At 40.9% G+C, this 15,371-nt stretch overlaps 2 protein-coding genes across 2 annotated transcripts in view; one reads left to right on the plus strand and one right to left on the minus strand.

Annotated features, from left to right (window-relative positions):
* c2cd5 (C2 calcium dependent domain containing 5) overlaps nucleotides 1-6,110 on the plus strand; it is a 34,521-nt gene extending 28,411 nt beyond the window's left edge. The window contains exons 28-30 of the mRNA XM_022252300.2: nucleotides 561-695; nucleotides 2,386-2,526; nucleotides 4,202-6,110. Coding sequence (XP_022107992.1) covers nucleotides 561-695; nucleotides 2,386-2,526; nucleotides 4,202-4,372 — 447 coding nt within the window. The 3' untranslated portion in view covers nucleotides 4,373-6,110. The remainder of the gene's footprint in view (nucleotides 1-560; nucleotides 696-2,385; nucleotides 2,527-4,201) is intronic.
* A 1,697-nt stretch (nucleotides 6,111-7,807) lies between these two features.
* The window catches only part of LOC110988604 (uncharacterized), a 138,108-nt gene continuing 130,544 nt past the window's right edge, over nucleotides 7,808-15,371 (minus strand). Inside the window, exons 79-84 of the mRNA XM_087148740.1 lie at nucleotides 14,460-14,581; nucleotides 13,182-13,307; nucleotides 11,825-11,906; nucleotides 11,032-11,154; nucleotides 10,462-10,665; nucleotides 7,808-9,138 (exon numbers count right to left, since the gene is read on the minus strand). Coding sequence (XP_087004866.1) covers nucleotides 8,837-9,138; nucleotides 10,462-10,665; nucleotides 11,032-11,154; nucleotides 11,825-11,906; nucleotides 13,182-13,307; nucleotides 14,460-14,581 — 959 coding nt within the window. The 3' untranslated portion in view covers nucleotides 7,808-8,836. The remainder of the gene's footprint in view (nucleotides 9,139-10,461; nucleotides 10,666-11,031; nucleotides 11,155-11,824; nucleotides 11,907-13,181; nucleotides 13,308-14,459; nucleotides 14,582-15,371) is intronic.

Genomic DNA, 15,371 nt, shown 5'->3' on the forward strand with positions numbered 1-15,371 from the left:
GCAGACAGTGAATGTCGTTAGTGATAGCAGCAGGTACATTCTGTCCCCACCGGAAAAGAGCCAAAGTAATTGATCATTTTATTTCGTCAGAGTCATGTCGACGTTGAGAGGCAGATAGCATTGCCAACAGTTCCTGATAATGTGCAGTCATATGGAATTGCTTAACTGTGATTAACACAGACACAAACAGTCTGCAACATTGGATCATGTTGACCTTTCCTGATTGCCTGTGTTGAGTTGTCAGGATAGTCCCATATACAAACACACAAATTGACCTGAGAGCATGCAAGAATGTTGGTGTTACTTGAGTACATCCAACTTCGGTCAGGGAATACAGCAAACTGAAGTCCCATCTTAACTTCAAGGAGTGGTATTGTAACCAAAAGCCTTTTTCTGATAGCTTTTCAGCTTGAGGTTCCGTTTGTCAAATGACATGACTGTCTGTGTCATGACATCATGCATGCTGTCTGTGATGGTTACAGACTAGGCTGAAAATAGACTTCAAAATTAAAATAAAATGATATTGATATTGATGTGCAATCTTTGTCGTATTTGTCAAGGATACCATTGCCACACCAACCTGGCTTCCAAAGGTAGAGATTACACCCCTCTCCGCTGTGCCTGGAGGAGTGATTGACCAGTACCTAGGCTACATTAATCTATTCTTTGTTCGGGAGTCCATGTCCGTCAGAGAGGTAAGGCAACCAAGCAGATGTGAGACCAGATCCACAGCAGGTCACATTTATTGTAGTTTGAATCAGTTGTACTAGAAACTGTATACTGCTGTTCAGTGTGTATAATCTCATGGGCAATCAAGTGCAATTTTGAGACGTTGAAAAAGTAGGCATATGTTGTGAAAGTACACCTCTGAAGCAAACTTGGCGTGTTACATGATGGCCCAGCTGTACCTTTCTAATTTCATCCGGTGTTTTAGATAGCCATGTACCTCTTCGCTGCGATGCTGGTTATGAGTAATGTTTCACTTTGTACCCCATATCCTGCCCTGAATTTTCACACAGCTGAGGCTGTGTACAAATCCATTCACTGTGGCTTAGAGTAACACAGAAATTCATGGAAAATGTCTGCGTTTGTTAGCCAGTGGCTTTCCATAGGATCTGGTATTATTTCCATCCACAGCCACAACTTTTAGGCACAGCCTCAGCTACCCTGTGAACTGAGGCAACACAGTGTAATTGAGTAGAGAGCCACTTTGCTTGGGATACAAAGCAGGTGCAGTCATGACACGCTGCTTAGTCAACTCATCAAACTGTTCATACCTACTTCAATCTTAAACTGCTTGTAGTGAATGGGCACATATGCTTGGCCTCGGTACGCAGTGAGCATAGATATAGTGTTACACTTCAAATCTATTTTTGAGGCTGAAGGTCATGGGAAGATAGGGGACCCTCTTCTGGTCACTCACAGGGTTGAGGGGTACATAGGCATGCACTATGTGACTGAGTCACGCTGGCCAATGTGTGTTTGAATTAACACATCCTTGTCAAATATATCAAATTAGCGAACTTTCAGGGTCTTATAGTTGAGGCCACTGTAACCAGTCAAAAGTTTTGAGTATGGTGCCCTCAGGGGGTACTGTATTTACAGAAATGACATGACTGTAATGTCCTGACCTGAGTCCAGTTTGCACTATTTAATGGACTAGTCTATATTGTTGAACCCCACTGGACCCTGTTTTAGCCAACCAGGATAAACAACCAGCAAGTGTGTTTAACCCGTTTTAGTTCTCATTCAAATTCAACAAACTTTTTGTAAGTCTTGCCGCAGTGTTATTTCTAGTTGGTCCATAAACTGTAGAGATGAACAACTGACAAAATGTTCTTTGCATTTGGCTTTTGTCAATTCAAGGTCAAAACACGAAGAAAGTGATTGATGAATCTTGGTTTGTACAACAAACACATTTGCCTAAAATATGTCTTAACTTACATTTCTTGCTGACTCATCCATTGTGTTTACACAGTGAATTGAAACACAGTGAATTGTTTGCGGTGCATTTGGCTCAAGGAGTATTTCACTTGGGCCTGACTGGAAGTCAGTAAAATTGTTTATGTCAAGGTGCACGTTATTACGGTTTGAGAACTATGAATTTCATTGGCAGTAAATGCCAGGATATCAACTTTGCAAGTAAGGATGACATGAATTATTTGCTGTAATTCCCAGTGGGAGAAGTCTGAGACATCGACACTTGGTGACTGCAAACATACCGACCCATGTGATCAGTCCGTTATTGTTTGTGTCATTCTGAGCATGCACAGAGTAGCTCAAGTGTGATGCAAACAATAGCCAGTATGTTTGCTGCCATCAAGCGTCTCAAAAGTTGCTCATTGAACGTGACCTCAAGAAGCGTTTGCCTGTTTGGGTTTACAGTCTGGAGGTGTGAGTGGCTTCATGTATAACTTCATCTCAGAGGTCAACGCCATCATCCGGTCCCATGTGGCGTCCCTTGGAGGCAATGCCCTGGTGGCATACAACTTAGTGGATTGCTTGTTGGAAGACAGAAATCACCAGGTGAAATCAATTTTGCTGCTGCTGTGAGCCAAATGGGTGCTCCAACAAAATTAACGGTTCTTTGGGTCAGCTGGGATGATTAAGAATCATGTGAGAGATTTATCCAGGCAGCGTGGCCATATGCCGACTTACATACACTGAACATTTCAATCTGGCACAATTTTTTCCTGAATGGCCTGGCATCAGTGCAATACCACATAAGCTTATTACATACTCGAACCAGCTAGGGCATTGACATTTTTGATGTTGATGAACATTAACTTATCAGTTCCGACAGTCAATGTATACTCTCATACAGTGAAGTTTCATTTTGTAATCTTCTGAACATTTAAACTGGTTTTCTGTAAATGATAACTTAGATGGAAAATTGATGTATTTGACCTTATGAACCTTTGTATAATCATCTCATTTGGTTTAGTAGAGAAAACTTTCTGTACAGAGAGGAAAGTAGGACTGAGCTATGATCAGAAGCAGGATTTTCACTTGCAACCTGCGGTCAGTTGCTCATTTGGTTTATATAAAAAAAAGGAAAATGAACCAATCCAGATGTTCATTACATGTACAGTAGAACGCTGCTATAACAAACACAATGGGGCCAGGCTAACTGTTCAGTACTGGGACATTCGGTGTAGCGAAATTAACTGCTGAACGTTTCATTGCCATGTTAAATAGCGCCCTCTCTTGTCTAACTGTAGTGCACCTTATTGCGATACTATACTTCGCTGTTTTCCTGATGTTTTGCTGTTGCACTCACGCTTAACCACTTCCTGCCGGGGCAGTTATCAATGTTGATGATGCTGGGCCGGGATATTCATCATTTTGTTCTGTTCGCAAAATTCTTTAAAAATTCCTATCTTCATTTACTGGACACTTACAAACACGTGAAGGACTGTCTGGTGTCCTCTCTAGCCTGACAGACAAAATCTATTGACGCCTGAGTATTTCAGTCAAGCCTGCAGCCTTGTAAAAAGAGCCCAGATTGTGCGCTGTTATATAACTGTCTTTTGTTCACGAACCTGGCTCAGTGCGATGCTGACCTCTTTTCAATAGGGGCCAGATTAGCATGCAGCTCACTCTAAATGCCCCAAACCATGGTATACTGTTTAAAAAAAAAGCCTGGATTATCTCCACTTTTGAGAGTGAAAAATTTAGGTAATTCCCAGCAGCCTGGTCTTTTGTTCTGAGAACGGTCTTTTGTTACAAGGCCCTGTTCCCTTTGTCACAGTTTGGAGACCCTGGCCGCGCATATAAAGCATACGTGTCCGGATGGAAGTGGTTAAGGTGCCCTGGCCGTTACTGGAAGACGATTTTTAATAAGTGCCAACCAATGACTCATGTTAGTACATTTCCAGTTTCTCAGCTAGCTAATTACAATTATCTCTTCAATAACTAGTGGCTTTCCCTTCTAATCCTTGGGGAAATAATGGCCACTTGTCACTCTCCAACGTAAAAAAACACCAACTGTTTTATCATGTTGACGTTTGGGAATTACAAACAGCAACCGCATAATGTTCGGTAGGTTTTGTGCACAAAATATTGGGAGCCATGGACGATGTTCGGTACAGCCGAATGTTCGGTATAGCGACATTCCACTGTACCTGTGACTAGTATTTGCCTATTTGCAAGTACAAGATTGGTTAAGCATTTTATTTTGCCTTCCCGTTTGCCTTCTCAGTGCCAGTGTTTGATCAACGTTAGTGGTGATGCAGTTCATGTCGTGTATGATGGTGCAACTTCAAGCATGGACTCACCTTACCCAAGTCAACCCCCAACTTCACACAGCCAGCAGTTCAGTCGGGATTCAAGCGCAGAAACCCCAGCTCAAATAGTGGAACCCAAAGTGTGATCAGCATTCAATGTTGGTCCACCTTGCCCTAGTCAACTCCCGACTTCACGCAGCCAGCAGTTCAGCGGGATCCAAGCGCAGAAACCCTACCTCAAATAGTGGAACCCAAAGTGTGATCAGCATTCAATGGTGGTCCACCATGCCCTAGTCAACTCCCGACTTCACGCAGCCAGCATGTATGTACAATCACATGGGCCAGTGGGAATGCCCTGTATCCCGTGGTCCAAGTTGGATGTGTGCTACATCCTTGTGGGGATGACTTTGGGGTAGACACACTGTGTGCATTTGTATCAGCACAGAATACAAACCATTCATTTCCCAAACACTTTTATATAAGTGAACCCTCCCTTTTTAAGTGTCCGCCAAGATTCTCTCTTATGAGGGAGTATTTGAGAATTGGGGGTCTATTTGGAATTTAAAGACAGCATAATTAATTATCACGTCATATTGAGTGGCAGCATGGTGTCTGGTAACTAATGCTCTTGTGTTCATGCTGTGTGCATACTCTATGTAAACATTCACATTTGCTGTCACAAAATGTCTGTGTTGAAATATATATATTCATCTGTAAGATTGATTCAGTGCTTGCATTTAATGTCAATACTGCCAAAATTTGACGAGCTTTGTGGATTTGTAAATACATACCGGTATGTATTAGTATTTTTAGCATCAGGTGTTTGAAAAGAGTAAAGGTCAGTTCATAGTTGATGCAAAAGAGAGTAGAATGCCGATATGATAAGGAGGCATATGTGGCAAAATTTGGAAATGTCCTTATGAGCTGACTTTTGCAAATCACAATGTAAGGATATGCTGTATTACACAAATTCCAATTTGCTTTTGCACCAAATTTGAACTGGAAGTTTCACCTGATATTTACTTGCTAAATACTCTTTTATGGGCAGAGCGAGTACGCTGTGATTGGTTGGATGACATTGTAGAGCAGAGTGCACAATGAGCCTGCTGTGGCACAGGCTCAGTGCAAACCTGTAAATCAGTGAGTGATGACCAACTCCTGGCTGGTTTGTAAGATCTTCTGCCACAGGTGGTGTCTATGAAAATGCAAAGCTCTGTGGTCCCTTAACCTGTGGTGCACTGTGGTGAATACTATGCACAGTTGTAACCTTGATAGAATAGATTTGAATAATTAATTTCAGAAGTCTAACCATCATCAACAAACCTATGCTTGATGGCTTTCTTGCAAGGTCAGCTAGAACAAGCACGTGTGGATAAATGTTCACGTGAGTGCTGATAAAATGGCTACAACTATCCAACAGTAACCTTTTCTGTTGAGAATGATAAATTCAGTGCAGACATGAGTACTTTGTACAGCCAGTTGGAGTGATGAGCAATAAACTCACAAACTTTTCACCAAATTTCAAGACCCACCCCCAGAGACAAGTATTTGTACTTTTACCCTTCCCCCCAAATCATGACTTGTCTGCTGAAGACGAAAGGGGGCAGGATGAGAAAAGACATCTGAAATAGATGTAAATAATACCGACTCAAACAAACTGTATTTCAAAGATATGTATACTCCAACACCAAGTTAACATCGCTTAAATTTGTAACCTACAACATCCATGTGACATTCGTAAGCAGTGTGTGTATTCTGAAGTGTAAGTATGTGAGATAAAAGAATGTCTAATACCATGAATACAGATTTATTATATGGACCAAGTATTGTAATATCGATAAGCTTCTTACATGGAAATAAGACTTGTTCTGTTGTGTACTTCAACGTGTACTTGCAGAAATGAGAAATACTGTTGAGTTTTGTATGTCCAGTACATTGGAATTGAAGGAATAGGTTTCTGATAGCTATACCATATCTTGGTTTGTGTAGTGTCATTGGTTTAGGACCGTTTTGTCCACGATAGTGAAAGTGGTAAAATGGAATTTTTTCGAAAAAACGACTGCTCAAATTTTTTCATCCGTAAAAGAAGATTGATTTCCCTCGCCTAATTGTTTGTGAAATCCTGGTGCTTTCAATAACTTCTGGATATTTTCAACCTACTGCTAGAGGGCATTCCACTACTCACGATGTTACCAGTCTCCTCAGGGAAATTTTCCCCACTGTGAAGACAGGTTGTTATTTTGGTTTTTTAGGAATTGAAAGCACTAGCATTCTAGAAACGATACTACCATCTTTCTTTTCTGCTACTTTTAGCAGAGGGATTGTTTTACAGGTGAACAAAGTTAGACAGTTTTAAAAACATGCTCAACCCCCTCCCCGACACGAGATCAGGATACATGCACTCTATGCACTACACTGCCCAGATTCAGTCTCACTGTAGCCAAAAACTTGACGATTTCATTCCAGTGTTGATATTGCGACATGCCTTTGCAAGTGGAGCCGATTGTGTTTGCTTTCTGTGGCAATCATCGCTTGTAATTTTTGGGTTATAAAACCTGAGACACTGTGACTGACAGTAGTATTCACTCAAAGCTCCTGATGGAGGCTGATTCGTGCTCCACAGAGGGCGAGTACAGTAATGAAAAGGTCACATAATATACCCTAGCATGTGCTGCCTTCTGATTTGGCTACCACTTGGTACTTGAGAGTCATTTCTGAGATGGCATACTGTGTGAAGGTGTTGCTACATGTAGATTGGACAACTCTCATGGTCATTGAATGCAAATATGGGGGATGGTGTGGTATTGGCATATTACGATGTCTAGTCTTTGCAGGTTCAGCTTACGCTGTACGAGGTTCAGCTTTTGCCGCATGAATTTAGGTTATGAGATACACCGAGTCATTTCTTATCTGTTATATTAAAGTCAGTGAATATTTTTTTATGCTGGTGGCAGCGCCATCACGAACACGTTGACATTTACCGGCTTGACTTGTCCATTTTAGCAGCATCTTGTAACATCGATTTCTGCAAAATGAGTAGATCTAGAAATTCCTGTTTTTTTTGGGGGGGGACAGCTCTGGTTGGCTTCCTTATTTAATGACCATTTAAATTTCAACTAGATTGGAGTGGATTTAAGACAATGGAAACCATACTATTTAAGCAGCTTCTGTAAATGCAAAAATGCCATCAAGCAACTGCACCTACAAACCAATATTGACAAGAAAGTCATCAGAACTTGGTTCCAAAAACAAGCCATTTCATCTGCCTCCAATTCATCTGATGAGCACCGGCCAGTTTTCTTAACCCAATGAGGTGCACCAATCTGATTACTGCACTATAGGACACTCTGAAACTCAAGATGTTCCACTACACATATGTTAGTATGGTTTGAAATGTTTTCTCAAACACATATTATATGAAACTTAATTCTTCACTGACTTGTCGACAGTGTACGCCGAACGTCTAATTTGGTAATACATGTATCAAGGCTTGCTCTCGTATGGCTGGTTTTGAACCTTCAATTCAACAGTTAAAAACTGCATAGGACAAAACTTTAATAATGGAACACAAAACTCTAGCCTTGATTTTCTCCATGATTCTTCAGTATTTAATCATCAAACTGGCTAACAACATGCTGTGTACTCAAGGTACATGTCACAAATCCCTCTACATGCTGTTTATTTAAGTTATAAAACCACTGCAAATTATCACAAGTATGTCTTCAACAGCAACACCCCCTGAATATCAATTACACTGTGAGATGCTAAACAGTTACTATCATTCTGTAACGACATCAGAAAAACTACTAGGGAAGGTGACCATTTGTTGTAAAGAAAGTCATCAAGCTTTACAAAGCACGGTCAAAGAAAGGACACTTTCTGAGGATTCCAAACTACAATGACTTCTTTTTGCCCTAAATTCCCGTTGTGACAGAAAATCCCCGAAAAACTGCATCAAAATGAATCGCAGAATTATTAAAGAAGTTGTTGACATTGTGCCAAATGCACTTTTTTCATAGGCAGCTGTGACGCATAAGAAGGGAGTAATCTTAATAGTGAAAGGGCTCCGTGTTCAAGAATTAGAAGGAAAAAAAAATGGATGACTGGGATTGAAGCAGATGATTATTCTGTACACAGAGGCTGCGATTCGTAAAGCTCTTTTCCAAAAAATGTAGTGCCAATATTTTTTGAAACTGAAAAATCACACCTTAAGGCTTAAGATTTGTGGCCCCTCACATCCCATGATCAGCATTTACAGAATTTGGAGAAAAAAAAACTTTCAGGAATACCATGAAAGAATGCTTTGATGACCAGTGTTGCATTCGAGTCCATCACAAGTCCTTCACAAGTCCGGTCACATGTCCCATAAGTACCAGGGCGAACAATGACAAAGGAATGCTTTTGTCACAGTTCATTTGAATAGCTCATGAATTGGCTTGAAATGGAATGACGTGATGGACTTGCAGGGACTTGTGATGGACTTGAATACAACACTGTTGATGGCCTCCTTCAGAAATTGAGCGTCTCCCCACGTGTCTCCTTCAAAATTGGACCCAGTTGTGCTGCTGAATCTTGAGGGAAAGAGAGTTCAGACAACTCTGCTAGAGTTGCTAATGCTCTCTGTAAGAATCCCTCTGGAAATACAAGTAGTCAACCTTGTATTTGAAATCAGACTGGACCTCTTCGTAGATGGCGTCGTTCAGCTGGCACACATGGCCATTATTTCCTCGCTTGGTGCGGAAGTTGAAGGAGGCACAGTCAGGGTTGGCCAAGCACTGCTGCATACAGGTCAGGATGTTGCGCTGTTGGCTAGAGGCCAGTACATGACCTTCTAGCCGGTAAGACTTGAGGGAAGGCTGGGGGTTCATGAAGAACATAGAGGCCTCAGAGGGCTTGTTGTCTGCTGGGTCCACTGTATGGGAAAAAAGGAAAGACGACACAATGACAGGTCATCCAAAAGCATACAAATCAGCATGGATATTGCCATACGGATAGGACAGATCTCATGCATAGTGTATTGCTGTTTCTAATTGACCTTTGGATATGCTTCATTTTGGGCATACACATGTATACTATTAAAATACCTAACTGGCTAATTATTAAAGGCAGGACCGCCCTCACAATTGAAAGATTCATTGTAATGTTCTGTTAGAAATAGACCCTAATCATTCTCAATCTTCCAAAATCCTCTGGGCAGTTTTGAAGATTTCAGAGGATTGAGGCTGTATGGGAGGATTTCATTGCTGATTGTAACAGATGTATTGTAGCAGGGTAATTCCAGAAATTAGGGGTCCATTTTTTGTGTCCTTGTTAAATCTATCATATGATTTTGTAAGTTCAGAACAAATTTTCTAATTTCCAAGAGTGATGAGTTAATGCAAATCACCAGCCAAACAAATAGTAACAGTTTGAAAACAATTCTGGTGATATTTCGGTGTCAAATAACAAAGGTCAGATGTAACAGGGACACCAAAATGTCATACTTTTAGACCCCTAATTTCTGGAATTACCTACCAGTAGCAAGGTCTTTGGTTAGACCTTGTACATGTACATGTATGGTTTATGCTCCACCATGCATAAATTTATTTATGCCTAAATTATACATGTACATATAATCATCCATACAGCTTGCTCCAGGATACCATTCACGCTGCCTTAACATGAGAGCAATTGCTGGAGGATTTTGAAGGATTGAGGCAGTGTGCACTTCTCCACAGATATTCAAGAAATATGGAGGATTTTGGAGGATTGAGGCTACATCCAATTATTCCATGGGGCAGTTGGAGGATTTTGAAGGATTGAGGGTGCTTCCTAGCCAAAAAACCCTAAGGGGCTATAATAATTTCAATATTAATTCTAATGTCTGGAGTGCTGTGGTCTCCTGGTTGAGAGCATTGGATTCTTAGTGGGCAAAGCAAAAGGTTGCGGGATCAAATCCAGCCTGGAGTCATGATGCTTGAGCTCTTGAGCAAGGCACTCTTTCACTCATTAGTTTTTCCCACCCATCGAGGAGTAATTGGGTACCTGAAAGGGCAGAGATTGGTCCGATGAGCAGAATGGAAAGCACCATGATCTTTACATCACGTCACAGTCATAGCTATTCCTCTCAGACTAAACTTAATGTGTCTGTACTGCAATAACCGTGGTGCATGGTCTTTGGTGCAAACAGAATGCACTCAAGAACCACAGAGTTTGGGGTGTCAGCAATGATATGGTTACTTAAAGCAGTACTCACACAGGCATCTGTAGGTAACCTGTAAGTACTTGTAGATTCCAAAGCAGGGCTCTGTGGCAGTGTAGTTGGCCCAATAGTTGGATACAGTACAGTTCCTCTTGTTGGTGCAGACACTGCGGACAGCATCCAGCACCTCACTGGTGTGGCAATCAGTGTAATCTGTGGGTCCTTGTAAGGTATCTCGGAAGCTACAGCGAAGCTGTCCTGTGATAGATCAAGCAACAGAGGACAAGACTAGATCAGAAGAAAATTGTGGACACATAACTCTCATGGCTACAATGAATAATGAAATCTGTTTATAAATACCCTATTAATGGTGCAAAGACCGAGGTTATGAAGTTGACTCGTACTCCCTGCAGGCATGCACGTGTTTGTGCACATTCCAATGAAAACTTATATATACTCCTAGCCACGTAAGTGAGCCAAGTGTATGCATAAACTTGGCTTTAGTTAGTGCCCCTGCATTGCATTCAAAGCATGGCTAAGTGGGAAGGCAATTAAAAGTGTGAAGAAAAAAACACTACAAGGTTTAGCAACTTTCTTAGCTGACAGTGTCTTTAAGATCCTTACCTTCTGATCGTCCAAGGTCAGCTGCTATGATTCTAATGTGACTTGCTTCTTCTGGACACTCAAGAAATAAATCCGCATGGTCCTCGCAAGAGTACAACGTCAAATCATTCAGAGGACGTCCCTCTGTAAGGAATATGCACATTTAGTATATATGATCACAGCATGTACATGTATGAAGCATAACCTAGGTTTTCAGTGAGGAAGACATTGGTCCAGTCTGATACCATCTATCAGAGTAATACTTGGTTGCAAGGTCTTCTTTGTCTAAGATAACCTAGTGTAATACCATCATTAGTTTATGATCCTTTACAACCCAACAGCAGATTTTGACATCATGAAAACCAGCTAAAGTAGGAGGATGTGGTCACTGATCCTAAGCAAACAGTCTTGTGAATGTTTCCCGCAATCCCACAAGATCTCAGAAAACACCCAGTAATTACAGAATTTAATGACACCTCAAGATTACAGAAAATTGAACCGGGGAGGGGGGCGGCTGTCCAAGGGTGCACAGCACAAAGTCAAGCCTCTAACACTCCAATCAAAACCCAGGAACCTTAATCCCTACCCTACAGGCACTGTAAGCACCGTGCTCAGGGCATACAAAATTTCAAGGGCCTTTGGAAAATTTAAGGGCCCACCAAAGTGTAACACCCTCTCCAAAAGAGTAAGAACTCAGCAATTGTTTTTGGTACCTAAAGGGCCCATGGAACACTGGTGCCCGGGGCCTACAAAACACTCAATTCAGCGCAGGTCTGCTGCTATGTGATGTAATACTATGAAGTGGTTTACTAACCTTCACAGCTGTATGTGACTTCCAGATACTTGGATTGGATACTGCTGCAGGGATCGCTGGATGTCAAGTCCTCTTGATCAGTCTGTCATTCAACATATTGTTTACACGTTATTGTCCTACTGATGAGCCAGAAAGAGTAACTTAAAAACAATTGATTTGTCTGAGCTCCCCTTGCCAGAAAAAAAACATAATCTGTAAGAAGTTAAAATGTTTCCATTAAAAAGGTGACTGGGTCAAGCGGAGATTGTATTGTGTTTTCATATTTATAAAATATGTTGCCTGTTAGTTTATTAGGTACTGCTATTGTAAGTGTGAGAGCCTTTGGGCTCTGTACAGTTAGACCTTATCTTCCAGGTAGCAATTTTTGATTGTGTACCCAGAATGCATCCTATGGAATCTGTTAAATGGGGTGGTGCCAGGCAATTTTTTTTCTCTCTCTCTCTCTCTCTCTCTCTGCCTCCTTATGAGAATCACTGTGCAGATCATAATGTACACCCAAACAGTGGTGCACGCTGCATATATAACATGAAATACAGTGTATGCACAACAAATTTTCATGTGAATGAGCACAAAGTGATATCATCCTTTCATGGTCCGCCATTACGCAACAAGAAGTACCTGTGTTTCTTATTTATCTCTCTACTTTAAGAGGATTCTTACATGCAGATTCCTCACAGTAGGTTATGTCTTATTCTATCTACATGCAAGTTTAATAAGTTACATTTATGGTTTTTATGATTAGGTTACATTTAAAATGTTTTGCTGTTAGATCTCACATTTATGTGGACGTTACATGTATGCTTTGAGTCTCTACAGAGCCAACACAAATGTGGTACTGATTCTGTTGTGTGTAGCTATTGCAACAACAGATTTCCTTATGCAAAACATTTCCAACAAGAACTGAACAATGCTCATAATAAATGATACATGGTAACCACTTGGTAATTAAGTCCTGAAAGTAATAGTGGTGTGTGCATCAAGATCTGCCGGATTATCATAGCAGCCTAGAAAACCTCATTTTTTACAACTGGCTCACTTAATCTGGGCTAAGTCAATCAAAATACTTTCAGTGTGTGCCGAACAAATATATGCAAAAACCACAAAATTGGGTCATTAGCTAAGAAGCCAACAAACCAAAATTTGTTTTCTTCCCACAACTGCCCACCTTTTTTGGGGAAACCCTTAAAATCTTGCCACATTTTTCTCTCTTAAGTTTGCTGCTTATCCAGCTCTGACATTTTGGATTGAAGACAGAAGATCTGCAATTTTCCCCAAGGCAGGGGATATTGTTTCCCACTGCAGTACTTTTGCTGTGGAATAAAACCATCCACAAGTGATTAAGATGTGGTGTACTTACCGGTAGACTGCAAGAACGCTGGTCTTGACAATACGCATTGACAATGTCCAAGGTATCAGTGGAGCGACATGATGTAGTATCATCCTGCCCAGTAGCATGTGGACAAACTAGAGATGAACTGCCAACCTGTGGACAGAGCAGATGCAATCCACCACAAGGTGTGAAAATAAAAGACACGCTTTTCAGGTTGATATAAATATAGTGTGTGACTCTGGAGTTAATTCTCCTCTACTGTGACAGAAATACATTATCCTGGTTTGAATGCCGATGAACCTTTGCTCAAATTCCACAAGTTCAGCTTCGCTTTGCATCATAATTCCGATATAATGCTTATGTGGTGAATCACCGAAGGAAAGGTGGAGCAGTTTATAACAACCCCACACATTGTCCCAGTCAGCACAATCAGAAATTGTGATGGGCAAATGGCATGACAGCCCAATCCACTTGCTCAATCACTGTCCTAACCCTATCTACTCCTAACAAAATTCCTTGTAAACTACTAGGAATATCTTTTTTAATCTACATGTAAATCCAAAATTTCAAACATCTGTTTTCTGAAAGAGAGTATATTAGTCCTCACTGCTGAATATTCATGCTATTTTAATGACTTTGGGTTGAAAAGTTACTCTATCTACAATGTCAGCAAGAGGCATGAATGGTGGATTGTCTTAGCGGCAGATTAAACCAACTGTGCTCGCTAAATCACATGACCTATAGTCGGTATCAACCCCATAGCAATGCGTGTTTTGAGTGTTGTTTACAAACAATAAAGCCAATTTGCGGTAGTCTGAGTACGTGCATGTATGTACCATTGGCTTTATTTTAATTTGGTAAATGACACTTAGAAAACAATTTGCTTCAGGTGGGCACTGTGTTTGTTGATATTTAAAACCCACCACACATGTAGGTCACATGACTTAGCGGGTGCAATCAATCTATTGAGTTGAGATGAGCCGAGTTGAACACAACTACATGTAGGCTGAGTTGGGTAGACAGACATGAACTATACAGAACTGTGAACTGAATCAAGTCAAGCTAAGCAATGCTCACAAAATGTACATTGTTTCACTTAACCATTACTGAGCTGAGGGAATCAAACCTGAGCTGAGCATAACGGAACAAAACTGAGGCTGACCTGATGCTGACCTGATGATGACCTGAGCTGAGTTGAGCTCAGCTGATTTGAGCTGAGGTGAGAGTATTACATTCCATTCTCATCTGTGCCTGAGGTTGTACAGTATCAAGTGAGTACAAAAAGCCCAGGATAAACCTATTTACCTGAGTGCGACCGTAGAAGGCATCCTTGATCTTGATATATTTTCCATCTGGACACGTCAGACTCAATTCAGACTCCAGGCTTTCACAGGCAAAGAGAGTAATATCTCCTGAAGGGACATCCTCTGGATTGCAAGGATACACACGAGGAAATGAAGTTCATGCTGTTTGGGACTTGAGGTTGTAAAAGACGAACATCCAATGGCAGTTAGCCAAACAATTTTCAAAGGACGGGGGGGTGCCGAATATCCGGATATTTGATCGAATATTCGAATATTATTTTCCGAATTTGAATATTCGAGTGCAACATTCATGAAAATGAAGGGAGAATTTTCTATTGTTTTAAATGAGAAAAATTGCAACGTGGAGGCTTGTTTCAAGCAGACTCAAATGAAAAGCGACAGAAATCTTACAATGATTCAAAAATTGATTTATTCATTACAAAAGTTTAAAGGACAAGAAGTATTTTTCGTGGCTAAATGTTGCTAAATCATGGCTGGAGTTACTCTCAGACATGAGAAGCTATTACAGTGATTAAAATGTACAATTTGTGTGTTATTGCAACTGATTTTGTGTATGGATTGTTCATCAACAATCTGCTGGTCGGTACGACAAAATCTTGGGATATTCAATTGACTTAAAGGTTGAATATTTGAATAGTGAATTATTTGAATTGACTCAGCCCTAGTTGTACTGTTAGATCATCGGACATTAGCCATTAATTGTTCTATCCATTAAGCCCTGCCCCATTAAAGGACCTGCCAAAAGTAGGGGTCAAGTCCTCCCAGACCACAAAAACAGCCCCCCCCCCACTGCCAGCCCTTTCTATTTGTGTATTTGTAAGTGAAATTTTGTTGGCATTGAATGTGTGCATGTACTTGACATCTTTGTCACAGATGCCATGAAACTGACAAC

The sequence above is a fragment of the Acanthaster planci genome, linkage group LG18 (assembly GCF_054643075.1).
Source record: "Acanthaster planci isolate LZ-2023a linkage group LG18, COTS_SCS, whole genome shotgun sequence".
Taxonomy (NCBI): domain Eukaryota; kingdom Metazoa; phylum Echinodermata; class Asteroidea; order Valvatida; family Acanthasteridae; genus Acanthaster; species Acanthaster planci.